The sequence below is a fragment of the Cyrtonyx montezumae genome, unplaced genomic scaffold, assembly GCF_038088225.1.
Source record: "Cyrtonyx montezumae isolate F1298 unplaced genomic scaffold, pur_monq_1.0 scaffold_3, whole genome shotgun sequence".
Lineage (NCBI taxonomy): Eukaryota > Metazoa > Chordata > Aves > Galliformes > Odontophoridae > Cyrtonyx > Cyrtonyx montezumae.
The window spans coordinates 86,350,739-86,378,431 of NW_027072034.1; the positions used below are offsets into that span (position 1 = coordinate 86,350,739).

Here is a 27,693-nt window from a genome sequence, read left to right on the forward strand (position 1 = left end):
TTTGCAAGTGTAGTTACCGGGAAACCAGCGCGAATCGCCGCCCTCCAGCCCGCCCGTGCTGCCGCCTCCATCTCCAGCATCTCCGTGCCCCTCGCTTCTCCTTCCGGGGACGCTCCCCTCCGCCCCCGGCCCCACCTGCTTGCCGCCCGCTACTGCGGCAGCACCGCCCGCCCGCCGCTCACCTGCGCCGTCCCGGCGGGCGGGAGAGGCTGCGCGGCGCCCGCCTTCTGCCGGCCAGGCTCCCGCCTCCGCCCCGCTCCCGCGCTCCCCGGGGGCGGACGGCGCGGCGCGGCGCGGCGCGGCGCGGCCCGGCCCTGCCTCCCCGGGCCGCGGAGGCCGGCAGCCAATCGGTGCCGCGCTGCCGGCCCGCGGGATACCCCGGCCCGCGTCTCCGCGCCGGGGGCAGCCCGCGCTCGTACCTGGCCATGACCCCGTGCCGGTCCCGGCTGGGCCAGCCCGGCGCTGCCCGCTGAAGGCACCGGCAGCCTTCCGACCTCTCCCCCGCTGCCTTCGTCCTCTGCCTCCTCGCCGCCGAGACTGCCGCCTCTTCCCGGAGACCTGCCGGAGTGATGGGCTGCATCGGATCCCGCACCGTGGGTAAGGCGTCGGCGGGGACCGCGTTCGGGGATGCTCTCGGCGGCCGCAGCCCCCGCTCCGCCGCGCGACGGTCCCGGCGCGGTGGGGCGCGGGCCGCCCCTCGTAGCCCCCTCCTCCCCGCCGCCGCTCAGCGCCATTAGGCTCCCGCCGCCGCTCCTCGCCGCACCCTGCCCGCTCCCGGCGGGGCAGGAGCAACGCAGGGCCGGTGCGGGCTGTGGGGCGCGGTCGGGGGCATCTCCGCGGCGCGAGGTGCGGGTCGGCGTGCTGCCTCCGGGAGGGTGCGGGGCGTGCCTCCCGCGGCGGGAGCGGGCTCTCGGCGGCTCCCTGTTTCGCTCGGCAGCGGTTTATTGTTGCCCGAGCATACATAACGCTGCGCGATCTGCACGTCTGCTCTCCCCCTTCCCCCCTTACATAGCTTCAGGGGAGAGCGGCGAGCAAAACGAAATCCTTTCCTTCTCGCGGAGCCATTTCGAGGGGACGCGGTAGGAGAAATAGCGTATTTCCAATGGGCCACGCGTTTTTTGGGAGAGGATCCCAAGCCTTTAGGCTATGCAGACTTAGCTCTTCTCCTACACGCATGCATATATCTCTTGATTACTCTCGAGGTCCCTTGACAGCTAAGTGCAGGTCCCTCCAGGTAAAACCCAGATTGAGGGGCACACTTTCCTCCCCGCAGAAAAAAAAAAAATCATATGCACACCACATGTGAAGACATCAGATACACGGAAACACGTCATTCAAGTTTCCCAAACAGCACACGGGCACTCTGACATTTGGGAAATCCATGAGGGTAAGCAGACTGAACCAGGTCCCAAGAGTAAATCTGAGTGACTACGTCAAAGCCTGCTGCTGTGACACCTCTTGAATTAGTGGGAAAGCCCTTTGTGAGCGCTTCCAGGGAGTAATATAGTCATGCAGAAGCAAACTTTACACTGCATCCTCCAATTTCTGCCTTAGGCTTTAATTCCCACACCTAATCTGTCTTTATTACTGGTCACACATGTCCTTGTGACCTAAAGGAAAATGTTGTATTTTCTGGAATTGTTTGCATGGCAGTGTTTCTTTTGAGATTCTTTAAACTCACAAGGATCTGTGTGCCGTAGCACGTAAAAACATGCGTTGCCTCTTTACCTGTCCTTCCTGTGTTGTGTTTGCACGCACACTGCCAATGATATTATTTTCCCAGTGGCTGACAAATGTCCTATACCACTTTTAGTGGTGTGTGTTGTTATGATAGCATTAATTCTTGGTCCCTCTTGCCACAATGTTATTCAGATAAATAGTGAACACACATTTGATAGCATCCACTCTGGACTCCAGAATGCCACAAAGCTTTCATGCTTAACCATGAAGATAGTTGTTGCTGTGCATGGCAGGATTTTTATGATCTCTGACCTGGTTACAAAATGCTAGTATACCTAATGTGTTGCAAGTATCATTCATACATATATAGATCATAGATATACATTCATACACATCTCTTTAGAGTCCTAGAGGCTGGGCTGGGTGCAGGTTGGATCTTTGGATTTTGCTTGGGCTTCCCTACCTAGGGAGGCTTGCTCAGAACAATTCTTATTGGACAGCCTAGATTTTTCACTTCAGCCTTCATGGAGTTATTGGTTGTATTCCTTGTTTTGGGAAACTTGTGTGTTTAAGTGCTCGTTTTGAGCTCTAGGATGTGATTGGAAATGAATGCCCTATTGTGAGTAGAACTTTGTGTGGTTGGATTTTTTCATTGCTAGCTGGTTAGATTTTTGCAGAATTAGTTTAATATACAGGCTCTGTGTTGCCTTTTCAGAAGGAACCCAGAGACAGGAGAAGGATGCTAAGCTTCTCTTGTTTTTACCTTAGAATTCACATGTACCAGATTTTGAACTCAGACTTTGAGGAGTTTAATTAGTGCTAGAATGATTACAATCAGTCATATTTAGTTTATTCACCACACAGGGGCCAATGCAGGATTGTGCCCTGAGCTTGCTCTGGGCCTTTTTCCATTCCATTTTTAAGCAAACCACGTGATTTCTCCATCTCCCTCAGGGACGTTTTTCTATGATCTAGTTAGAAGTCATAGTTTGCATGTTCGGTGATGTGCAACTTCACATTTTCTTTCAACTTCACATTTTATTTCCTAAGTATAAAATTTCCAGTTATTTCTCCCTGGGGAAAGTAACAGAGAGGAGCATGGCAGAGCAGCTCCGTATGCCTAATACTGAAATGAAATCATATAAGATTTTTCAGTCTTCTAGGGGGTACCAGAAATCACAATGACAATGGTTAGACTTGTATTTCCTTGAGTATGAGAAAAGTTGAAAAGTGATCTTAAAGGACTAAGTGGATATCCAGTCACCTTCTCCATGGATGTGCCTACTCACATCTCAGTGTCATACGTGTTTTCTGTTACATGGTGTTATATCAGTTACACAACAATTCAGAGCCCTTTTAAGCATCACAGCTGGCTTCTGCCTCTGATAATAGCTACAAGTCAGGTCTGTGATAATCGCTCACTTCATCACATTTCCTCACTGCCTGGTGCCTCTCATGATAGCTACACTTCATTTCAGTGAATGTAAAGGAGGTTTTCGCTGAAGCTGCTGGACAGTTAAGGCTGCAAAATCCAGCTGGAAACTTGTGTTTCAAGTTCTAACTATATGCAAGGATCAGCTTGATTATTTTCAGTAATGGAATTAGCCAAATTAAGATATTTCAGGCCTGCCTACATATCTGATGTATTCTATTCCGAGTGCATTGTGAGTGTACCTTTGACCATAGCTTAGACGTACAGAACTTATTGTTCTGACTAGTGTGTTAAGATCTCTCTTCCAAGAAAATAATATTACTTTTGGAGTATGAGGGAAGAGAAAATAGAAATCTGAATATCAGAAAACCTTTATGACCATGAGAAGTGTCAGGTGCTGGAGCAGTTTTCCCAGCGAGGTTGTGCAGTGTCCATTCTTTGTCTAAGACCAGACAGTCTTGAGTAACCTGGTCTGACTTCACAGGTGACCAATTTGAGCAGGAGTTTGAAACTCAATAGGTGTCTTTCAGCCTGAATTATCCTGTGATCCTATGCTTAGAACCTAAAGCCAGGAGTGGCTCCTTATTCATCCCCACAAAAGATCTGAAGGTTGTGTGAAGTGAGATTTGTTGTGGCAAGTATAGTATATACAGTACATATCAAGGAGATGCACTGTCTGGTTCTTCCTTCTTTCCCATTCAGTGTGGAAGTGTGGCAGTGACAAGGAATGAGAGATTGAATTCTAGGAGAGGAAAAGGTGATGAGAAAGGAAACCTAGTCACACAGGTGGAAGGGAAAAGAGAACAGGACTGTAGAAACCTCTGTTTCTACATATGTCGAAAAGAGTGGGCATACATGAGGAAGGGCAACTGGATATCTTGTGCATCTCTTAGCTGTGTGGTAGGAAAGTGAAAAAGGGACAAAGGGACACCTTTTCTACCAGACTGCTTTGTGCTTGATCTCACTTTATTGCTTCAACTTCTTTCTAGTCTGGCCTTCCTTCTTTTGAGCCGTTCTCTATCTCATCACTTTGAAAAATCAGCCAAAGAGCTCTGGCATGAAAGTTTATTTCTGCTAATATGAATCTTAACAGAGACCCTGTGACTGCCTTCCAATCTGTCGTCACAAAGCGTCCACAAACTGATCATCTTTGAGACCTCTTTCACTCTTGTCAGGTCTGTTGAAATAAGTTTATGGTTTCAAAGTTGTAGCAGGGAAAGAGCTAACATGTAGCTTAATTGCATAAGACTAGTTTTATGAGGAAACTGTACTAAAAAAAAGTGCAAGATAAATGACAACACTACTGATATGATTTTGTGGAATATATCTGCAGGAAATCATACTGAGACTATGAACTCCTACAGGTAGTTATTTGAGAGCTCGGAGTCAATGAGTTGTAGATTGGTGTGTGTTGAAGCAGAGAAAGTGAACTAGCTGATCAGTACCTATTTTTGGCCTGTTTTCTTGGGGGAATGTAGGAGAACGTTAGTTTTCAGCTTATTTCATATGTATATGTTTTCCAACAGCAAACAACAATGATGTCAGACTGGTGATTGAAAGTAGTATTTTTTTCCCCCTAGTAAATCTTGAAATACTGAGGAAGATCTGGAGCTGGAAAGATGGGTTTTATCAAAATTTTAGAAGTCTTGTGAGATGACTTGGGTACTTACTTTGTCAGTCTGATATAATTCCCAATAAAATATTAGAAGCATAAGATGACAGTCAAGAATGGGTTTATTCAAAGCATCAAGCTAACTTCACGTCATGACATCAGTGAGACTTCCTGCAGCCAAGATTGCCAGTGGTGGGAATAGCCTGTAACTATGGGAATAGATCTAAAATACTAGTTTGATAAAATATAAAATGCTGAAAAGTTAGGAAAAAAAATAGTACTTATTCTTTTACAATTAAGATGTACTATATTCATACAATAAGTGCATCAGAATAGCAAAGATGGAATCATTTTGGAACATTCATGTTCCTTACAGAATTCCATATTTTTCAATATAGTTGTCAGTACCTGTGATGGAAATCTAAAATACTGACACAGTTCATAGAAACAAAGATTGAATGAAATACTAAAAACAAAAATACAAATGAAACAGATAAATTACTGAAATAGAACAGTTTAATTAATCTGGATTACTGGATCTTGAATAGCAGGGTGTATTTTAAAAACTTACTAAATATGAGCTCATATATTGAATGACAGAATGTGAACAGTAGGTACAGGACCAGAGCTCTATATTAGAAAGCAGTCACACTGAAAAAGATTAGAGATGTCTGAACAGATAATCAGTAGATCAATAGCTTCTGTTGCGATCCTGCAGCCAAAGAAACTGTGGTTCTTTGATCTATGAAGAACTGGATATTGAATTGAAGAGAGAAGGTTGTATTTTCTCTGTATTTTTGTTTGTGGGGAAAAAAATAATCTTTGTCTGATTATATTATTCTCACTTTGGAAAGTGGAACAGAATTGTCAGAAAATAAATATGTGAACTGCGAATAAAATCTTACATGGATGACTTGGTGATGATTTTTAAGTGCTCAAGTGAAGAAGGACTCTCAAAACAATCTGCATTTTCAACCCGGCAGAAAACAGTTAACAAAGATGTCTGATGTGTTTGGACTGGAATTAAGGCAAGCAATCAAATAGAAAAAATACTAAACTATTGGAATAATTTACCAAGAATTATACTGAGTTTTCAGTCATCTGAATATGTATCAGTATTTTTCTATAAAAAAAAAAAGTTTCAAGTGCAGCAATGGAAAATATAACTAAAGAATGGAATACTTCTAGCCTCACCTGTTTTAAGGAGATGGGATTGGATAATTGAGATGGTTTTTGTGAGTTTAAGATGCAGGTTCTCAAATCCAGGAGTGTACGACATTTATAAAAAGAAACAATCTCTATATCTTGGAGGAATGTGTTTGTAGCTACAGATTCTGATCAGACACAGTTCACGGGGAAAATTTCATTGCAGATATTCATAACTGTAATGAAGTGATCCAAATGCTCATGAGAGTTAACTAAATAGGGAAAAGAGTTTTAGGGATTATATTACGGTGTTATTGACCACTTACTGTCACTAGTCAGGTTAGTGACAAGTAACAGTGGCAGCCAGAAAGACTGAAGAGAGAGCGAAGACAGGAAACTGTAGTAACATGGGCTTCAGTTAACTATGTGTTGGCTATAAGTTTGAGTGTGATATAAAAGTTAAAACATTTGCTCCCGGAGCCAGGCAAAGTGACTGAAAAAATCTAGTAATTTGCCTTGTGCAATGATCAGAATTTACTGCATAATGTTATTACTAAAGAGTAAGAGACTGAGAGAGTTTGAGACCGTAGCAGAAAACAAGCAAGCAAGCAAGCAGATAATAGTAATTAAAAAAAAACCCTCATTAAATAATATTTATTCACATCAGTCTGTGGTGGAATTTATGAAAGTTTATCCTCCAGAACTTCGCACTCTAAGGATGCATCAGAAGCTCAGCTTCAGGTTGAAGCCTCAGTAAATGGTGTAAAATAGATAGACAAAATAATAAAATATCATTAAGCGGTGTTCTTGCAAGACTTCTGGAAGAATTTGAGGCTGAAAAAGTTGAACTACTGATTGTGTTATGTGCTGTTACAATTACTTTGGTGCAGAAAGATTGGAAGGTAGGTAATGTGATGCCAGTTTTAAAACTAATTTTAAGATTTAGGAAGCTATAGGCAAATCAAAGAGAAGGGCATACCAGGCAATCTAATAAACATTACTCTAAAGAACAGTACTAGTGTGTGCATGAAAAAGTAAGATATACTGAGAAAGAGTTAATGCTACCTCTTCTTGAGGGAAATTATGTCTTATATGTCTTAGAAAGGGTCCACAAACATACTGATAAAGGAGATTCAGTGACTGTAGTGTACTGAGATTTCCAAAGCACATTTGTAAAAGCTGTTAAAGACATGAGTCTGCTGTTGGGGCGTTCACAGGGAAGTTCTTAAAATGACCAAGTAGCTGGGTAAAGATAGGAAATGGGTTAGCAAGAAATGGCCAATTTTCACAGGGATCTTTCTTCAGATTGTGCATATCCATAAATGATATGAAAAAGGGGGGGGGTAAATAATGAAATAACAAAGTATCATAATGATAATAAATTATTTGGGGGAGCAAACAAGGCACTGAACAGAGATTTTCAAAAGGATGTTACAATATTGAATGACTAGAGGTTAAAATTATGGGTGAAATTTGAAGTAGATATATGTGAAGTGATATACATAAAGTGATAGATGTCCTGAGCTGACTGTTTCCATCCAAAAATTAGGTCTTGGAGTTATAATGGATAGCTTAGTTCTTAGTACCAATAACAATGCCAATTAAATTTTAATCATTAGTTTAAAAAAAAGATAGTAAAATGAGAAACAGCATTATATTACTATGCATGAATTTATGCTGTGCCTGTATTTTGAGTAGCATGTGTTGTCTTTTTTTCATGCCCATTTCAGAAAAGACATAATTTAACTGTAAATGATTCAGAAAAAAAAGGCAAAAAGACAGTGAAAAATGTGATGTGGTTAATGTTTGCGAAGCCATTTAAGTGCATAGGAATTTCTCAGGTCTGGAGAAGAAATGATTAGGGGAATTGTGACAGATGTCTATACAGTCATGAATTTTCTCTACAATATGAATGACATGGAGAAAATGAAGAGGGAAAAATATTTCATAATCTATTTTAAAGACAGAATGTAGACATCATATGAAGGTGAAGTGGCATTTTCTAACAAAGAAAGGCTTCTTCACATAATGTATACTTATACAAAAGAGGTCTTCAGTTTAAGGTGCTATAGGTACTAAAAAGTTTCTTTGTTGTGAAAAGTGAACAGCTGAATTGAAGAAAACTCCTTTAAAGGTGACTAAATACAGAAGGAGCATCCCTGTCCTGGGAAGTACTTGAGGTGTAAATTGCTTGGAGGCTAGAAGAAGTATTCTGGGAAAATATCACTACAGTTTCTTCTACTTACTCTAATTCTTAGATGTTCGCTCCTATCCAAGGAACAAGCTTATGTCATTCCAGACAAATTCTAAATACTTAACTGCTCACTGCCCACCAACACTCTACTCATGAAAAAAAAAAAAAGTGAAATTGAAGAAAAGAAACCAAAATTAAAAAAGACTGTTGTTAAGGGCAAATAGAAGGATCAGAATTAAGCATGGCTTGTGCTGAGAGCTGTACAAATAAATTGGTAAGAAAAGTAGCCAAAATCTAAATAAGAAGCTCTGGAGAAGTCAGAAGATTTGCATGTACACTGGTCCCAGTCTGTCTGTCATTGCAGAAGAGACATGAGAGGGGATTGTGTGAACAAACTTGCAAACTTGTGTTATCTTGTTGATCACAAGGAGATGATCCTTATCTCAGAGGCTAGTCAGTGTTGCATGGATAAAGTACAGGGTTTTGATGCAGTATCAAGGCATGATCAGTGTTCACTGATTGATGACCTCTCTGAGTAAAAAGTTACTGTATCTGTTCTGCCCACTTCGGTAGCCAGGAAAGATGCTTTGACCTTCCTCTCTTTCCAACTAGTAGCTAGAAGGTGGCTGGTAGCTCAGAGATGGGCTCTCAGAGCAGGAGATGTGCCCTACTGGTGTGGAGTGCAGCTGTTAGTTTCTATGCAGCCTGTTTAAGCATTTATTTCCAAACACCCAGGCAGAGCTCTTGATCCATTTTATTTGGGCAGCGGAAGGTGCTATTTATTTGGTAGGCCCATCTGTGCCACATATTCAAAGCACCAGACTGTAAGAAGCATGTCAGCAGTGTATACTCACAAGACCACACACAAGTTTAATTCTCTGAACACCAGATCCATCATACCCTAAGAGAATATACAGAAGAACTCTATGGTGGTAGAGTGGTTATGTCTAGAATGGAGCAGCCCTGATTCACTCCCCATCTGAAGCCAAAAGGACGCTGTTGAACAAGCACTCTGGTTGTACACAGCAACTAGAGAAACTTTGTGAAGCAAGAGTTGAAACTGAATGCCTTCAGAGTCCCCATAAAAAAAACCGTGACTTATTCTGTTAAATGCTTGGAGGAGAATAAAAGTGAATGGCATATTGTCTCTGTGTGGTCTTAAATGAGGTACAGTTTCATTGCTCTGTACTGGTATAATGTAGATTGAATTTGGGTGGACCCAGCACAGACTTTACGGATTTAGCTACATCATGTGTTTGCTAAGGATTGATTCTTTGCAGCCCTTCCTCAGTGTGCAGTGGTTTTTTTGTTTGTTTGTTTGGCCTGAAGAACTCGTATCTCTCTGAAGAGAGAAGGAAAAGTCTCTCATAGGAGACTCAGCCTTGGTGGTGATGCTGAGAAATCCGACATAGTGACTTGACACACCAGTGAAATATGTCAAGCAGGTATCCCCTTTATTACAGTGCTGGGTGCATGGGGGATCTCTCCACCAAACATGCACACTGAAGAGAGAAACGGCTACACATTTAAAGGCATAGCACATAAATATTCATTACATTCCAAAGATGGACAAAAATTCCAAAGTGAGTGACATCTCCTGTGGTAAATTTCCAGATGTTAAAGGGATTACATTATGTCACCAGCAGATGTGCCTCCTTATCTTCACAGACTCCCCCACTGCGTTGCAAACAGCAATTCCACTTATCTTCTCTGGGTCCTCCATTGTGTTGTAAACAACCACCCTACACACCATTGTGTTGTCCTTATCTTCATGGAAACACCCTTGTATTGAGTTGCAAACAGCAACTCTCCTCAGCAGTACCTGTATTTCTATGGTCCCTGAGTTTCCTCCTGAAGTTTCCTGTTTGCTCAAGCTATGATGCCTGGTTTAGGCTCAATCCAATTCAATTCCTTGATTCAGTGGTCTTGCAGAGCCTTGTGTTTTTCTATTGGGCATATGTTATAGGGTTTCTGAGGTTGCAGCCACAGTGAGAAGGAGCTCCAGTAAGTCTTGGTCAGTCACTGAGTATCTGCTCATAGCATGGCAAATGTAGAAAGTGGGCTTTAGGTAAGATCCTTCCACCTTCTTGTATCTGCTCTAAACCTACTTGAGGAGCTCTAACCCTTGTAAAGACGCAGTGTGTTTTGTACTTCTCAACAAAGTGAATGCCATTATCCATCTCCCAGAGAAGTTTGTTCTGCAACAAACACAATGGTGTGCTGGACCTAAAGTTCTTCCAGGACCAGTATGACCTTCTGCCTGAGACACTCACTGATTTCCTGTGGTGCAGCCTGCTTTTCCAGCCTGAGAATATCCTCAGTTAAACAGTGACAAATTCTTCCACTGCCTTGGTGCTTTCATGTAGCTGTAGGAGGAGAGCTTGGCCCACAGCTTCCTACTTTACTTTCTAGCATCTTTGGGCTGAAGGAAACGTATACCTCTTCTCTAATGTATTGATAAAGCTCCTGGAAGGCTGCTATACAACTTGTATTCTTTATCAGGTTGTTGTTAAAATGTTGATGGTATAGTGTCATCCTACAGGAGGTGATGGCAAGCACCGTGGATGATGATGTGAGAAAAATAATTTTGGAACATGTTGTATGAAACAGTTGCAGTTCAGACAGGAACAGTTTACTACTGAGACTGAGATAGAGGAAGCACAGTGAGAAATGCAGAGTTTGCTCCAGGATGTAGTATTCTTATATATACCCCTCTGCTTATAGTTGAGTTCTCTGTTCAGCAATAGCACTTGGGATGAACCAGACCATCAAGGAAGGCATGTAACAGTAAGTGGAATTATAATACTCTGAGCCTGATATCAGGGTATGGACGTCAACTAGATTACTAAATCTCATTCTACACAGAGAATTCTACACGATGTATCGGGTGACAGACATACCCTCAGTGACTTTGAGCATGTTGGGTTATATTTCCAAGGTAAACAGGGTTACTGTACTACCGGAGTTAAGTGATAAGAATCTTTATCTGTGTGTCAGCTAAAGTAGACCATGCTTCCCTACTGCTGCAGCAGCTTAGCTTAGCAGTTAGATCAGTTAAAGTCTCCTGCAAGAACACAACGTAAAACCCTCTGGCCCAGTGTAAGGAGAGCAGCCAGCCCCTACTGGAAAGCATCCCTACATTCCATGGAGTTTCATGATGGGATTTTATGCTGAGAGAAAGAGGTAAGAATGGTGAGGAACCTGCTGTCCAGCAGTGGTGGTGCTAGTGGTACCAACAGTGCTGTATACTTGCAAGTTGTGTAGACAGGAATGTGGTCCCCAGAGCGCAGGGAAGCATTTAGCTCCATTTAATCCCCTTCCCTCCTGGAATAGGGCTCTCTCTGATGAAGATGAGGTTGTAGTCTGCTGTGGTAAGAGCCAACTGTATCTTCTTACCAGTCTTCTGGCAGGTAGCAAAGACAGTTCTCTGAATGGCCATGGATATTAGATTGGCCATTTTCCAATGGCCATTTTCCCCTTGCCTGGCTGTGGCTAGCTCTGTCCTTTTGGCTGTCTTTGAGGGTCCAGAAATGTATTGCAATGGCCCCCTCTAGGGATGTAGAGGAAGTCAGTTTCTTCTCTAGGGATGGGAGTTAGGCCCACAGATAAGCTTTTCTTGTCTGTCTACTTCACTGACAGACCCTGGAATGGGTTTGGGTCTCCAGACATTCATGCATGGAGAAAGGATGCATGAGAACTCTTGTTTTACCTGTACTGAGTGTCTGCTTTTTGTTGTTATTACTTCCACTCCTTTACTGTCCAGTGACCCTTTTTGGGCCAGAAAGCATCCAGTTCAGAAGTGTTCAATTCAGAAGCTGGGAAAATCCCTAATGTCCCTTGAGGGGTTCTGTATGCAGGATGATAAAAGATTCTGCTATTCTCCATCATGTCATGCACTGCCACTAGCATCTGGATGGGAAGCTCACTGGCCGAGGGAGTTGTGCTTTGGAACCCTGCAGGAAAGGGCTAATGGGAAATGCCAATTTTGCCAGGAAAAATAAGGGGAGGATGAGGAAAGCAGGATTTGGAGAAGTCCTGAGGCAGGAGTTTGGAGAAGTCCTGAGGCAGCACTACCCTCACACTCAGAATTTACAGAGGCTTGAGAAAAAAGTAGAGCCTCCAGCAAAGGCCTTTGCCCGTTGCCTCCTGTGGAGTGAATTGTGTTTGCAGAAAGAAAATTTGCTATGGTTTGGTGACCATTGTCATAGCATAAGACATCACTGCCACTGGCAACTTTCACACTTTGGTTTTGAGGAGGAGAAACCTCAAAAGTGAGGTTGGTGAGAGAGAAGCAGGAGTCTCTGTGCCTCCTGGCTGTAGGAGGGGGGGGCTCTGACCAGTGCTTGTTCCAAAGTGGGGTAGTTGGTGGGAACTTTGGCAGAGTGTATGGTGGCAGTGGTGGGTAAAAAGGTAGACGTTTGTATGCTAAGGGACTTCCAAAATGATATCCCAAAAGATGAGCAGGAGCAGGTAAAGAGAAAGGAACTTGAAACTAGTAGATTGCAGCTTCCCTTGCGGGCAGGTGTTTTGAGTAAGCTCTTGTTCTGCTTCTTCCTCCAACTCAACTTGCTGGCTGGAAAATACTAGTGAGCTTGAAGATGCAGCATTGGTCTGCTGACATCATATTGGCAGTGGTGCTCCCCCACCCACAGGCTGAGAGGAACAGGGTCTGGGAGAGTCCTTGGGGTCAACAGCCACCCTTCCTCAGTCTGTCACGTCTTCATGCAGGGGGATGGGAATCTGGGTGTTTGTCTGCAGCAATGCATGGAAGAGGGTCTGGAAGTCTGCACTAAGTTTGAAAGAGGGGAATAGAGGAGTGGGCTGTGTGAGAGGAAAAGACCTGGGCTCCACAGTCAGGGCAGGGTGTGGAGTAGGGCCGGTCTGGTGACAGGCAGGGTCAGAAAACAGAACATACAGAATGTGTGGAGGTGCTGAGAAACCTGAGGAAGGGTAAGGTGTGAACGAGAGAGTGTATGGGAACAGAAAGGGTAGGCGGTTGTTCTGTGTGTGTTTTTCATGTACATATAGTTACATTAGAGTGAGGGAGGAAAAGGGCATAATAGGTAGCAGAAAAGCTCTGTGCTATGCCTTCCCCATGTCCTTTGCATCTTGCTGGATGGAGAACAGTAGTGGGCAGTAGTGATGATATAAGCAGGAGGTGGTAATGATGCAATTCTCTTCCTGCTCCAAATGCAGGGAAAGGAGTGTGGGGGAAAGGTGCAATGCAATCTGCTGGTTGACTCCTGTGGAGTAGCTGGTATGGTTCTTCTTCCTCGTTGGTAGAGATGAAACTACAGGACATAGATGTTACAGTTAATGATATTCTCATGCTCTAAGACAATGCTTATGTGATGCGTTTGCCACGGAGATTAAAATTTAAATACACAGAGAGAGCAAAATGAGGTTGCCTGCTGCATATTACTTCTGCAGTGTTGGCTATAGGCCCACAAAAAAGTCTGCTACCTCAGTCCATACTGATGTTTCCATACTTACTGTGCTGAATGAGGCCCCTGGGGACACATTCTGTGCACTTTAGAAAAGCACTGAAGAATGAGAATAAATCCATTGCTTTTTTTCGTGGTGGCTGATACTTGTTCTGCAAATGATACAGAGAGGGCTTTGAGATTTTTTGTTGCTGTTGTGTTAATTGGATGTGTTTCATTTTGCAGTACCTCCTTGACTTAAATGACATGACTGCTTCCCAGAACAGAGCTATCTGTGTCTAACATTAGTCTCTATGTTCATCTCTTTTTAGTTGCAAGGACATGGTGTGCAGTAACCTTTAGCACTGGTTTGAAAGTGTTTCCAGTCAAGAAGGAAAATGTTGGTCTGTTCATTTTGTTCATTAATATATCCTCCATTATATCTTAAACATCTCTAAAAAGAAACATACCTGTAGAAAGTGTTGGGATGATTCTGGGTCTGGGAAATGGGTCTTGGAAGTATTTTAGATTACCTAAATCCAAAACAAAGACCTTGAACTGTAGTTGGTTTCATTTTTGACCAGAAATTTCTGAGACATCTGCTTTGTGAAGACCAAGACGCCCTAATGGGCACCTCAGCTGTCTTTCATCCATGAAAACAGGCATTTTTTTATTCGCCTTCTACAAGTGATTCAGTTTATAAATACATTATGAAAAAGCAAATGGTAGCTAACTAATTTCTGTTTCCTTATCCACATTCATACAATTATGCAAATAACTTGGGTTGATTTTTGATCTTTATGTAGGGGAATTTGAATACTTTCATCTTAGGTTCATCTCTGGGATGCTTCACTTAACACAGGCTTATTCTTTTCCTTGATGTTACTCCTCTGGCTATCTCTTAGTGGCTTTCTGGAAAGCAAGTAGGGATGAGAAAGATTTCTTTGGAGCTATGGTATCTGCCCATCTATTGGTCCTTCCCAGTAGCTTCCACTTGTTTCATTTCAACCATATTTGACAGAATGTGATGATGTTCTGTTTGACAAAAATACTACAATGCCATGAGTATAATGAAAATTGATATTTTGGAAAGAACAGTTTAAAGATGGCTCATAATTACTGCAATTACATTTGTTGTTTTCTTGGTTGTTCAGGGAAAATGGAAAATAATAATTTACCAGTTACCAACATTAACAATACCTACCAATATAGAATGATAATGGTTTTGCTCTCTGAAGAAATTAGAACTCAAGAAAGAGGGCACAGTTTGCTAACAGTGGATAATAACGGTGCTGGAAATTCAGTTTGATTAATAGGTTTCTCCTTATGGTAATTGACATAACACATAAGAAAGCAATTGATACAAATCATGTTTGGTATAGGGCATGCATTTTCCTAAGCATCGTGTTGGAATAAAACAGTATTTAGGACTATAAAGCTGTTGTATCCTATTTAATGCAAAACAAAATATAGAAGACAGATTAAACAAGATCTTGAGCATCCGTGACAGAAGTTGCAAGAAAACAGGTTATTAAAGGCTTTTGCATAGATGCAGATGCCTGATTCAAGCAAGTACCTTATTAAATGAACAGAATACAGATGCACATACAATATCAATGAAGTAGAACTGAGAAAATATTAAGTGGAAACTTGGAGAAAATGGACGTGTTAACATTATGACAGATAAATCATTCAAAGCTAGGTAAATTTCTTATTATTACAGAAATGGAAAGGAACTGAAAATACTTCCAATGAAGAAATGTTACATCTCTCTAAAATTCAAATTATGCACCAAAATGAGCTCTAAAATAACAACAACAACAAAAAATAGATCAGCAAGATGACATGCAGATAGATTCTTGGAGTTTTTCCAGTGTGTTCATAAAAATGGACATTATTTTCATATTTCTTGAGAATCTTAGTACATAGATTTTCTAATTTCTGTGTTCACAGTTACCACATTAAAAAAATAAAAAATGAGGAATTGTGTCCTTCTCCGATCCGAATTCTCCTTCCCCGATCTCTTTTCCATATCTTTATTTATCTTATATATCTTATTTATTTATATATTTACTTCATGTTTATATATATATTCATGTTTATTATTTAGAAAGGCCAGACTGATTGATTCTTGATTTTTACCCAACCAGTACTATAAAGACTGGAGGGATATCTTCCCGCCAAGGGCTTAGAGGACTAAAGTAGAAACATATCTTCAGTTGTCATGGATACATCCTTTTCTGAAAAGTGTCTGCCGCAGTTTTGGGTTTTTTTTTCATAAAATTTGTGTTAAAAATACATAGGAACTACAATTTGTAAACAGTGTGGTTCAATGTATTTATAAATCTCAGCTGTGTTGGTTTTACCTCACATTTCTTATAGTTAGCTTCCTCCTTGTTCATCAGTCACATATTGTGTCTTACAGGACGAGGATGGAATAGATGATGTTAAAAATAAATCACAAAACAAGTTAAGAAAAAATATCTTCAAAATGTGCAATGAAATACAGAATCCCTCTATGTGCTTTCCATGCATATTGTACAAAAAAACCCAAAAAAACTCAGAAACAGAATTATACTACTTTACCTTCCTTCAGAATGTTTCAACAAGAAATCAGTTGCATGCTTTTGTAAAAATCTCACTTTGAAATTAGCTTTGTGACCCCTTTATACCTTAAAATGTTCATCAGCTCTACATGAAGAGGAGCAAATTGTAAGAAGTGCTTGATGGTAGAATTACAAATGAATTAGGCATTACGATTAGCATGAGATGAAATGGAAGGTGGATAAGAGAAAAGAAATTATTTTGGAGAAGAAAAGCACTATTAGAACAGAGAAACATACTAATCAGAGAGAGAAAGATGTTGATGAGGTTGGATAAAAACCATACACAATATAATGTGCTGCTTTCAGTTCTCCTTTTCCTACTTTGCTGTCTGTGTTTCTTTCTGATTTTCCATTTCTTTCCTTCAGTCAGAGCAGAACTAGATCTTTCATGTCTGTGTATCAATAATGCTCTGGCTTCTTCTAGCAGAAGTGAAAAAATACCAACCACCACTAAACTTTTCCTACTTTCAATAAGCGGAAGTAACGTTACCCCAGGCTCAATGCTAATTAGAGTCCAGAGATTTCCTTTTCTACCACAGTGTCTGATGTTGTAACACTTGAGCAGATATTTAGATATTTTTGCCTTGCAAAACATTTCATAGGTTTTAAGGAGGTATTTTATCCTAAAATCTCTCTTTCTTAGTATCTCTAAAACTGTTTGGACCAAGAATTTTCAATAATAATTTGGTTTATTAATCCATTTTATGGGCCTTTAGTTCGACTACTGCAGGGCAAGCATGAACTTTGAGACAAATAATAGTTTGATGATAATTCACTTCAACTACTTGATGCCACCACCTGCCAGAATAATATTTTCCACAGTCTTAACATTTCATGGAAACCATCAGTGTGTTAGCAATACTGAGATTAAAAAAAATAAAAAATTGAGTGTCTGTGCCAAATTTTGAGGCTGTTAAGTCACATGTACTGAGCACCTGACTCCCTGAGGTTGGTCTCCCTGTGTCTGAAGTCTCTCAGTGGTGCGTTTTCAGAACAGTGCTGCAGCCTGTTTTGAACTGTGTGCCAGGATGTCGAGATTTGCAGTAGCACAGCAGCACAATGCTCAGAAACAGCTGAATGTACAGGAATGTGACTGAGGATAAATGGAGATAAAACAGCCTTGGCACTGCTGTTTAAAGCCTGTAATGAAGGCTTTTGCATTGCTGCCTTTTGCTCTGGTGTAGTAGCATCTCCTGCTCCTCCAGCAGCACTGACTACATACATCATCTCTGCAGCAGGACAGCCCCAAACCTCCTCTTCTTGTGTGACAGAAGGGGTGCTGATAGAGCAAAGGAGCAGTCTGCCTCCACAAGAAGAGGCAGCCTAATTGCAGCAAGCAGAGGTGGGCTCACACTCCTAACTCCACTTTCGGACTCTCACAGACCTCTGTTGATCTCTTGGCTTCTACTGTCCACGTTCAGCTGTGCAGTGGCTGTGTCTGGATCTTGGTCTCTCCAGTTGCTATCACCCAGACATACAAGCCTTCAAGGCTGCAGCTCCACTGCTACAGACCACTCACCAGCAAGTCAAGCGTCATTTTCAGTAACATTCAGGCACTCTATTTGGGATCCCTCTTCTGACATTGTCTCTCTGTGCTCCTTTGTGGTGTACAGATGAGCTTTTATCACAGTGCAACATGCCCTGCAAAGGAGTGTGCCTGCTGAATGAACTGATCAGAATTTAACACAAAATTGTACAGCTGTAGCACATTAATTGAACATGGTTAATAGTAACTGCAACTAGAAATAAGTAATGGAACTCAGTAAGGACAAATATGTGCATGTTCTTGTTAGGAAAATTAGTCAAGATGATCGCAGCATTGAAGGGTAGTCTTTGTCATGCTCATTATAGCCAAATCCTGCCTCCTTCTGAAATCTGTTTGTGTCTGACCTCTAATGCACAGCTTCGTAGCAGACATACGGGAATGTGTTGGTTTTTTTTTCCTTTTAAGTTCTCTGAATAGCTTCTGCTTTACTCAGCCTAGTCAGAAGCACGTGAAGGATGCTATTAAAACACTCAATTCCAATTATCTTGATGAACAGAGACATAATTCAAGTGTTGAGGAAAATATGACTTGATTCTTTTAGAAAGAGAGATCTTACACAGCAGAAAGTGATGAGATGTGAGGTGTTGTGGTCGCTAAATCAAATAACATTTGCTTTCTGCTGGTTTCTGGCTCACCATGCTTAGCCTTTTTTAAGAGACCAAATTAATATTTTTGCATTTTGAATTCTAGCTAATGAGTATGCCTTGGGCTTCCCTATGCCTCTTACGGGCCTGTGTAGGGCAGAGGATTGCACAACACCTCCTGCCTGTCAGATCTGTGGTGATGAGCTAGTGTAAACGTGCCAGAGCTGCTAGAACAAGCAAGAGGGTTTTCATATGTCTGTGGTGAAGAAACTTGCAACAAAGAGCAACCAAGAAGCTGAAAGCTGTTGAAAATAGAACCATTCGCATCCACAAACATCTCTTTTAAACCGGATAGAGATTGCTCTCTTGATCCTGGAATCGATTATCATTGTCAGAGCTGTCCTTCTTTCTAGATTCCCAAAAGCTCAGGTTTAAGTGTAACATAGTCTTCTACTCCATGATATGGATGAATGAATAAAATATTTTTAAATAGAATTTAAGGATGGCACAGTAAATAGAACAGTAAATAGCCAAATGGACAGAGCAGTCGTATGAAGCTGTCCTTTTTTCTTGGCTACTTGAAGTATGTTACTTCACATTTAGTTTCACTTATATTAAAACTGACTGCTTCAGTAATTTTATTTTTTATATTTATTCTTTAATTTTTTTCATTTTATATTATTAGTATTTATTTTAATTTGATCTTTTAAGTTATATTAAAATGCATCTAAGATCAAACAGCACAGACTTGCCTTGTCTGGATGAAAATCTTAGAAGGCTGTGTGGAAAGCACAGGGATCACAGTGAGCCAACAGCTGAACATGAAAATCTGCTGTAAGTTTATGGGACAGCAGGTTAACATGATGAGGAATTCAGTTAGTCATTTTTATCTTTACTAGCAGAATGAGTGCAAGCCGTCCTGCAGTACTATGCATTCTTATGTCTGTTTCGAAGAATTAAAAAATGTGAAATATCTTTTAAAAGAAGATGCAGATTTACTAAGGGGGATGGAAAGTTGCTCTACAGTAAGAAACCTAAGGATCCCATGTTTAATTTGTCAAGAAGAAAATCAAGTGAATGAATAACTTCTGAAATGTAATGTCAGGTATTAAAAAACTCTTTAATCTTCCTGGGAAAGGCAAAGCAAGGACAGCACCTCTAAGTTGAAGCCAAACCAATTCAGACTGGAATGAAGAAATGCCTTTTCAAGTGATGATGCCTTAATAATGAAACAGGATATCAAAATAATTGGTTATTTCTCAATTATACATCATGACTAGATTCTTTTATTTTGGGGAGCTACGGTATAGCCAAGCATACATTCTGTTCAAGAACAACACAAATGACTTATCTTCGTGTGAGGATATTTGTGTGAAATGTAGTAGTTGATGTACAGGTGATCTGATTAAAATCAGATCTAGTTTAGGGCTATTGTTGTCTTAAGGTCAGTGATCCTCCTGTATGCTAAGTTGACTTGACTTAAGACTGCTCAAGTGCATTGTAGTGACAACTGGAAGCCTGATTAGATGTGTTCCCACAGGAAATGAGGTGATTGCGGTAGACTGGAAGGGACTGAAAGATGTGGACCAAATCAACATGGACAGCACCAGCTCACTTCATGGCAGCAGCTTCCATCGTCCTTCTACTGAGGTGAGTGCTTGTCCCAGATATGCTTATCCAAGGAGATGTAAAATTCCAATTCTTTCTGTGCTCAGAAATGAGTGCTGTGCATCACTGGGATCATCTGGGGGAGGACCAGAGTGTTAGTATGCACCCAAGGATCAGACTTCTGTATCTGAGCAGTTTGCCTTGTTTAGAATAGAGTTGAGTCATTATGTTTAGAGTATCTAGAGTGAGTAAGAGTTGCAAAAGGAAGTGCTTTTAACCACTGACAACTGGGGTAGATAGAATATGAATAAAATTGTGGCAGTTCTGTCAAACCTGTAGGTCTGCATTCCTTGAATTATGGCTTTATTAAAATGCTCAACACATGGCTGTCCCAGCTTCTGCAGTATAGCCATATAATGTTTTGAAGAAATGTATTTGTGTCTGTTTTGATTTTTAGCAGTGTGTTCACTAGTAATTCATTGCCAATTGATTTACTATTTAGTACCTCAAGATCTGATTCATTTCCTGTTCTGACTTAGTGCAGCTTAGATACCTGAATTTTCAGCTCTGTGAGGTTCAGAGCAGGCAGTCATGATTAGTAAAAATATCAAAGCTATTTTAAACAAATAACATTTTGAAAATCACAATTAATGTTCACAAGTAGCATACAGTTAGATAATCTGATGAAGTGCAAACATGGATGTATTTCATTTCCTTATTACACTGCTATTTTGGAATGTAGCTCTAAGAAACCTGGAGTTTTGTGAAATCCTGACAGAAATTGAGGGGGTATAACCTTGTATGGAAAATGCAGTTAAAATTTAATACAGATCTATAACTCATTGAGCATAAACTCTACCTCATGGAACATTTGATTAGTATAAATAGTTACTATGACTAGAATTGATTCGTCTAAATTTTCCTGAGTGCTCACATCACAAAACCAAGATGTTGAGATGTGAATCCTCCCAGCTGAGGGAAATGCACTATGAGTTGCTACTGCTACTGACTGGTAGGGAAAATGTATCTGGTTTGCAAATAGGAACTGGATCAGAGTGGACAAACTGAAGGATTACAAGACAAAATAGTTTCAGGAGAAAATCATTCTGAAACTTGTTATATTATGCTAAAAATACATAGGTTGTGTAGCTCCTCCTTGTGTTAGCCTCAGAGTGATGCACCTCCCACGGTAGGTCGCCAGTGTTGTGGTATTTATTAAAGAAGAGCTATTAGAAGAGTGTCTTAACCAAAAGGTGTTTGTATTTCTCCCTCTCTTACACTCTTTATCATCATATTTACTTGTATACCTTCAAGCACCTTGGCACCTATAGCAGCAACCATCTGGATGTGGTGCTCAGGGATGTGATTTAGTGGTGGGTTGTTAAGAGTTAGTGTTGCATGGTTAGGTTGTAGTTGGATTTGATGATCTCAAAGGTCTTTTCCAACCTGAGCAATTCCATGATTCTATGATTCTGTTCTATGAATGAAGCCAGATTGAAAGATACATCTTTTAATTCCCCAGATAAAGTAGAGGCTGTTGATTATCACTAACTACTATAGAGATGCATGACAATTCGTAACTGGTTTGTTACACTAACATGATGTCCTTTTTTGCTTTCTTCAGCAAACACGGACAGATTTCTCCTGGGATGGCATCAATGTGAGTGTGTGCCATACTACTGCTCATATTTCTAGTAATAGAATATAATGGCAATGAGGATGGAAACATGACTGAAAGTATTAATTGCCACTGAAATTCTGAGCATTGTCTAAGATTCAGAGAATGCTGCTGAATTTTTGTTTGCCACTGTGGCTTTTGCTATCTGACAGGTATTTAGATCTGGCTATTAAGTTGCCTTTATCCCTTTGAGATGAATGTCTGTGACTTTGGATGTTCTCTTTGTGAGATTTCTGGACACTGTTAGAGTAAGAAGGAAGGAAACCCTACCTCCCTTAGCATGTTTTAAAAATCAGTAGTCTTTAATTAGAGCATCACTTGATCTTTTTCAGGTGTTTGGAGGAAATGTATCTCTCATTTTCAGCTGCATACAGAAGTAAGGCAATTTTTACTGTCCCCCAAGGGAAATGGTCAGAACCATTAACTTCAGTTAACAAGTAGAGGAAGAAACAAGCAAACATTTTAATAATATGTTCCCTGTTGCTCTTATTACCTATACCATAAAGAAATGTGTTTTGTTTTTTTTCCACTAATAAAAAAAGACAGCATCCTGAAAAGAGAATAATGTTTATTATTGCTTCCAAACTATTCTTCTGCTCTAGGAGATTAAAAAAGGTGTTCAAATAAATTAGTTTTGATAGTTTGGTACTTTGAAAGAAGGAATTAGAGGTACATTTAGGTAGTGTAAGCATTTTCAAAATCCTGGTGCTTTCAAAACTTTAAAATGTTTTTTTTTTTTTTTCTGTGATTTGAGAGCACTTAGGTCACTTAATAGCAAGGAGATTTAGGTTTTTTAACCAATCCTCATCCTACTGACAAGCTCATTCATTGTGGCATTTATGACCTGGTATCTTTTGCCTAGGCTCAGCTAGAGAAAAAAGCTTGTGGGAAAACTGCAATGTGTGCAGTGACCATCTAGAGTAAATTTGTCAGATTTTTCCTCACTGAACTTCTGCTAGCTGAAAGCAAGGTGCATGTAGTCATGTTTCCTTAAAGATAATGGAAGATGATTTCCTTATTTGCAGTTTCCCATTTTTCCAACCCACTCTGAATCCATGGCACTCTTTTACAAACTGCCTCTTGCCCTTCCTCAGTGTAATCTTGTATACCTTCTTTGATGTCAAAAAGCTAGCTTATGAGTTTCCTTCTCTTTCTATTCATTCTCGCCTTCATTCTGTAGCTGTTCAACCTTGGAGTGGTAGAGACTTCCTGCAGATACTTTCTGTTCTGGGTCATTTTCATGAGATGGCTCATAGTGCAGTCCCCAGGTTCTTTTGGAACAAATGGGCTGATAATGAGCAGCAGTACCTAGGAAGGGATGACCAGTGGTGGCATACCCTGGCGTTCTGTAACCAGCTTTACCACCAAAGGAAATATGTCATGGAACAAGAGCTATGTTCTCCTCTACTCCTTTCATTTTTTTCCTGTTCTTCTCTATCTTTCTGTTATCTTGAGCTCATGTATTACACACACACACATTTTTGGGTATAAAGTTACAGGCCACCTCAGCCAGTGCATTTACACTCATTTTTTGGAGAAACTCACCTGTCTTAGCTTAGCAATTGGCAGAGGTTGTACACAGTTCAATACCTTTACATTACCTTCCTTTGCCTCTGAACTACTTTACCACCTAGTTACTGCACCTCTCAGCTTTCCCGAGGTCTGTGCCTATGACTGAATAGTTGCTTTAGGTCAGGATTTAAAATTTCCTGTCATGGTCACTACTTTTGAATATATTTGTGTTTGGATGCCCAGTATGAACATGGTACATTGAAATGAAGGGCAAAAGCAATGCTTGCTTAGGCCTTATAAAAATATAGTCTCAAATGCAATGCCCTTTGGAGGAGACTATTGAATTCATCTGGAGAGACTGCGTTCTACGATGTTTGTGACTGCTGCGTGTACTTGTTATTCAGGGACTGAGGATGAACACAGAGAAGAGAATAAAGGGAATTTAGTGGGATTGTAGACATTATTTCCTTACAGGCATGAATGAAAAAGAATTCACTGGTAAAAGTCACATTCATTTTAAGACCATGTAAGATACAAGAGGAGGTAAATACCAAAAACAATGTGTAAAATAATATCTGTAATGTGATGCATATTTGTGTGTTTTGTTTACTGTATTGTCAGCTCTCCATTGTAAGCTTCCTGAATTGTCCATCAACCACGCATTACCTTTCAGACAAAGAGCGGGAATGACAGCATGTCCATGGAAGATTGGAAGCAGTTAAAGGAAGGCTTCTCACAGCCTGATTCTGCCTCTGCCAGTGACCTTACCTCAATCAGTACCACAGTTATGCAATATCTAATATTAGTTAAATGGCCTCTATTTTTTTCATCCTCTCTTTTGTTGTCTATTTATTGCTTGCTTCTGCTATTCATCTTCCCCATACCTTCTGAAATTGTTAAACTGATTTCCATTCAGTTTCTTTTCACCTTCCTGTATATCATTTCTTCATATTCTTTCTTTTCAGCTTTCCATGGAAGATACGACCTCCATCCTCCCCAAGCTGAAACGTAACTCCAATGCTTATGGGATTGGGGCTTTGGCTAAATCATCTTTCTCTGGTGAGGTCCTTAAAACTTGGGTTTATCCTTGACAGCTTCTTTGCACAAGCCTTTGTGCCTCTTCCCATAGCTCCTTGTTGCTTTCCCAACTGCTCCCTTCTGACTTATGCTTATTCTAGGCCTTAGAGCAGTCTCTACCACCATAGTTCTAAATATATAAATCTCTTAGCTGTTGCAATTTCAAAGAACAAATTTTGTTTCTTGCTGTGCACTGCAGCTCAGATATCTGCATTTGTTTCCCCTCAAACTCTCTTGGATTTAACCCCATTTTCTATTTCTTAGTTTGTTCATTTCCAGGTTTCATCACTCATGCCCAACTCTGTCCTAAATGGATTCTAGGCAAGGAAGGAAATGGCCTTTCATATTTGGGGTTTTTCTTTTCCCTCCCTGAGAACTAGTCCAAGAAAAGATGGAGAAACTCTCCTGGAGAGGGGATACAGTGAAAGGTGGGAGACATCCAGCCCACCCAACCCAAGGCATGAACCTAGTCAGGAAAGGAGGGGAGAAATCCCACTTCCAAGAGAGGAGAACAGTTTGGCACACAACCCTGGAGCTGTGTAATAGCCCCTCCTTGTTTTCTAATGTCTGGTCCCTTAGGGATATCCCGCAGCATGAAGGACCATGTCACAAAGCCAACGGCTATGGGCCAAGGCCGTGTGGCTCATATGATTGAATGGCAAGGCTGGGGTAAAGGTAACAGCCAGCAGCAGCAGCACACGCATGAGACTGCACGCAAAGATGCTGATGCCTACTCAGACCTGAGTGACGGTGAAAAGGAGGCCCGGTTCCTTGCAGGTAGGTCTTGATTTTTTTTGCATGTGAATTGGGTTAGTTGGGATATTCCAGAGCAGAATCACTGAGACAACGTGCAGAAAACTGATAAACACAGTCGGGAGTTTATCTGGGTGGTTCAAATGGCAGATGAAGATGAGAGACTGTGGTTGGAGTATTGCCAGTGGAATGCGAAGTGGGGAGGGCAAGAGCCAACTGCGGGTGATGGGCATTGCTGAAGTAGAACTAGAGTGGAACAGTGGGACCAGGAGATGCGGTTAAAGAGGTTGGTAAGAGATAAAGATGTTCACACATTGCTGCTCTCTGTCCATGTCTCCCTTGGCACAGGAGTGATGGAGCAATTCGCTATATCAGAGGCGACTCTCATGGCCTGGTCCTCCATGGATGGTGAGGATGTGAGCGTAAACTCAAATCAGGAGAATCCAGCAGGCAACTACTCTGAGAATTATCAGGAACTAATGGAGAGCCAAGGTGAGCTCCAGCACCTCTTGTTAATCTTGAAAAACCTCTCTTTCACTCTTGGTGTCATGTTGCTCTCCTTCCACTTGCCCTTTTTCATTCTGTAGCTTCAAATTCCAGGCTGAAATCAAGAAAATGTATCATCTATTTGCTGTCCAAGGAATAAACAAGGCTCCAAAGCCCATTTCCTTTGGCTTGTTGGGCACAACTATGGAAAGCCACCAGCTCTTGCAGTCAATTGTGGATATAATGAAGTTCATATGCCTGCTGCTTAGATCTACCTTTCATCTTCACTCTCCTTCCCTCTATAGAATTTATCCACCTAGTGTAATATATACTATATACAGACACCCAAGCCACCTGAATACCAGTTTGGCCTACATTATCTAACTATGTATTGTTTCCCTCCTTTTCCTGCAGAGCACATGGCCCAGACGCAGTATGATAGCTGGCCTCATTCCTACGTCTCACAGGGCATGTATTGCTTAGGTTCATCTGATGCCTGGGAGACCAGTGATCAATCCCTCATCGCTTCCCCAGCAACTGGCTCCTACTTAGGCCAGAATTTCGATGAGTCTCAGACAAACCTTCAGGAAAGTATTTTGATTCAGAGCAGCCTTCTCCAGCAGCAACAGCTGCAGCAGCAGCAGCAGGAGCAAAACTTCATCCAGAGCACGGGGCTGGTCCATGTGTGGCCCCTGCAGACTGCCCAGGGTGGGAGTGGGGCTGAATCCAGCACTTATATGGAGGACCACCTTCAGGATAATGGGAACCCACAGCTGGAGAAGGCTCCTCTCCTAAACAAGAAGCCCTCTCCAGAGGAGGATGATGTAGTATGCCGGGACCTCGAATCACTGTCTCCTCGAGAGGAGCTGGAACATGCTGCACTGAGCCGCAAAGTCTCAGATGTTACCTCTTCTGGGGTGCAGTCTTTTGATGAGGAAGAGGGAGAAACAAACAACTGATACTTTTTGTGAAATTCTCATCACTGCTGAACAAAGAGCAGGGTGGCGAGGAATGAAATGACAGGGATTATTCTCTCCAGCTCCCCATACTTCCAAGCAGACACACTTTCCGTTTCTGACATTTAATTATTTTTTTAAACGAGGAAAATCTCAAAGTGATTGATGCGTGAAGTCCTCTTCCTCTACCATGGACACATATTTTCAATTTTCATTGCTCTGGGCAATGCATGTGAGGTGCTTGGAGAGATCTGGATTGGTAAATCATTTCTAAATCTTTTAAATACAAAGCCTTGGCTCTGGATACAAACTCTTCTGGTATAGGGATGTGGCTGATGAGATAAACTTGATGTAGGGAGTGGCTTTGTGGCTAGAATCCATCCTGTCAGAATGAATGTTGCTTTGTGGACATGATGCTCTTTGATAGAATATATGAATATAGACTGTTTTAAAATGAAGATATGGCTTTATAAATATTGATTGCACTAGTATAGTGATTGTGGCTGCTACAGAGAATAAGGCTGTATTCAATACAGATTGTATTGAGAGGAAGGATTCACTGTGTAACCAGATCCTCAATAGCACCTTGGTATTTAATTGTAGGCTCAGTGGATACAGACTGTGCTTCATGGGCATGGGCTGTGCTGCAGTACAGATGGTCTGGCTCTGTGGGCATGGCTCTACTGTGGCATGGAAGAATGAGTGCAGATATGTATCTAACCCTGACCTGAGATACTCATGCTCTGGTTTCTTTCTAGTCTTTCATTTATTTGTTTCTCTCTTTGACATTTCTGTCTTCCCAGGAGCTGGTAGGAGTGCTGTGTCCTTTTGACTTTGAGCACTGAACACCAGTAGAAAGGACATCGTCAGCTACCAAGTCAGTCATAAAAAGCTGACTCTTGTAGGGAGCTTGAGAACATGTCCACCTTGGTGCTGCTGCAGCATCCTTATGTCTTTTCCTTTGCCAGCAGCATTGGCAGACATAGAGAGTCTGCAGATCCAGGAAATGCATGTACAGCTATGAGATCACAGACTTCCAGTTTACCCTGGAATTTTCAGTTGTTGCTTTTTTTAAAAAAAAACTTTTTATATTGCTGTTTAAGTGTTCCTAAAAAAACAGTAGTGGTGAAGGCCTGTACTCCCATTGTTACTTATTAGAAATACTGCACCTTTCCCATTTCTGCCACTCCTTCTGCAGTGCCAAATGTAGACAGAGGAAAGGGGCTAGAGACAATGTTTCTTCCTATTTCTTTCTTCTCCGTGCTTATATATATAATTTTTTTTCTCTTTTCCTATCCTCAGACAATGTAAATAATGGTCAATGCTTGGTCTCTTTCTTTTTCCATCTCTGCACTTTTTTTAGGAGTGGAGAAAGCTGATTTTAGAAGTTTTTTTCTATT

At 41.3% G+C, this 27,693-nt stretch overlaps 1 protein-coding gene across 1 annotated transcript; it reads left to right on the forward strand.

Moving 5' to 3' along the window:
• The first annotated feature begins 369 nt into the window (after positions 1-369).
• Positions 370-27,693, forward strand: FAM131B (family with sequence similarity 131 member B). Its single transcript, XM_065742219.1, has 8 exons — positions 370-597; positions 19,764-19,873; positions 21,456-21,491; positions 23,695-23,805; positions 23,987-24,080; positions 24,678-24,875; positions 25,200-25,343; positions 25,752-27,693. The coding sequence occupies exons 1-8, from the start codon at positions 570-572 to the stop codon at positions 26,294-26,296; spliced, it is 1,266 nt and encodes a 421-aa protein (XP_065598291.1). The 5' UTR covers positions 370-569; the 3' UTR covers positions 26,297-27,693.

Bases quoted from the DNA above. Each gene is read 5' to 3' on its own strand.
- FAM131B (XM_065742219.1), top strand. From the start codon at position 570: ATGGGCTGCATCGGATCCCGCACCGTGG. The intron at 21,492-23,694 runs GTGAGTGTGTGC...ATTACCTTTCAG, and splicing joins TCTCCTGGGATGGCATCAAT to ACAAAGAGCGGGAATGACAG. The intron at 24,876-25,199 runs GTAGGTCTTGAT...CCCTTGGCACAG, and splicing joins GGAGGCCCGGTTCCTTGCAG to GAGTGATGGAGCAATTCGCT.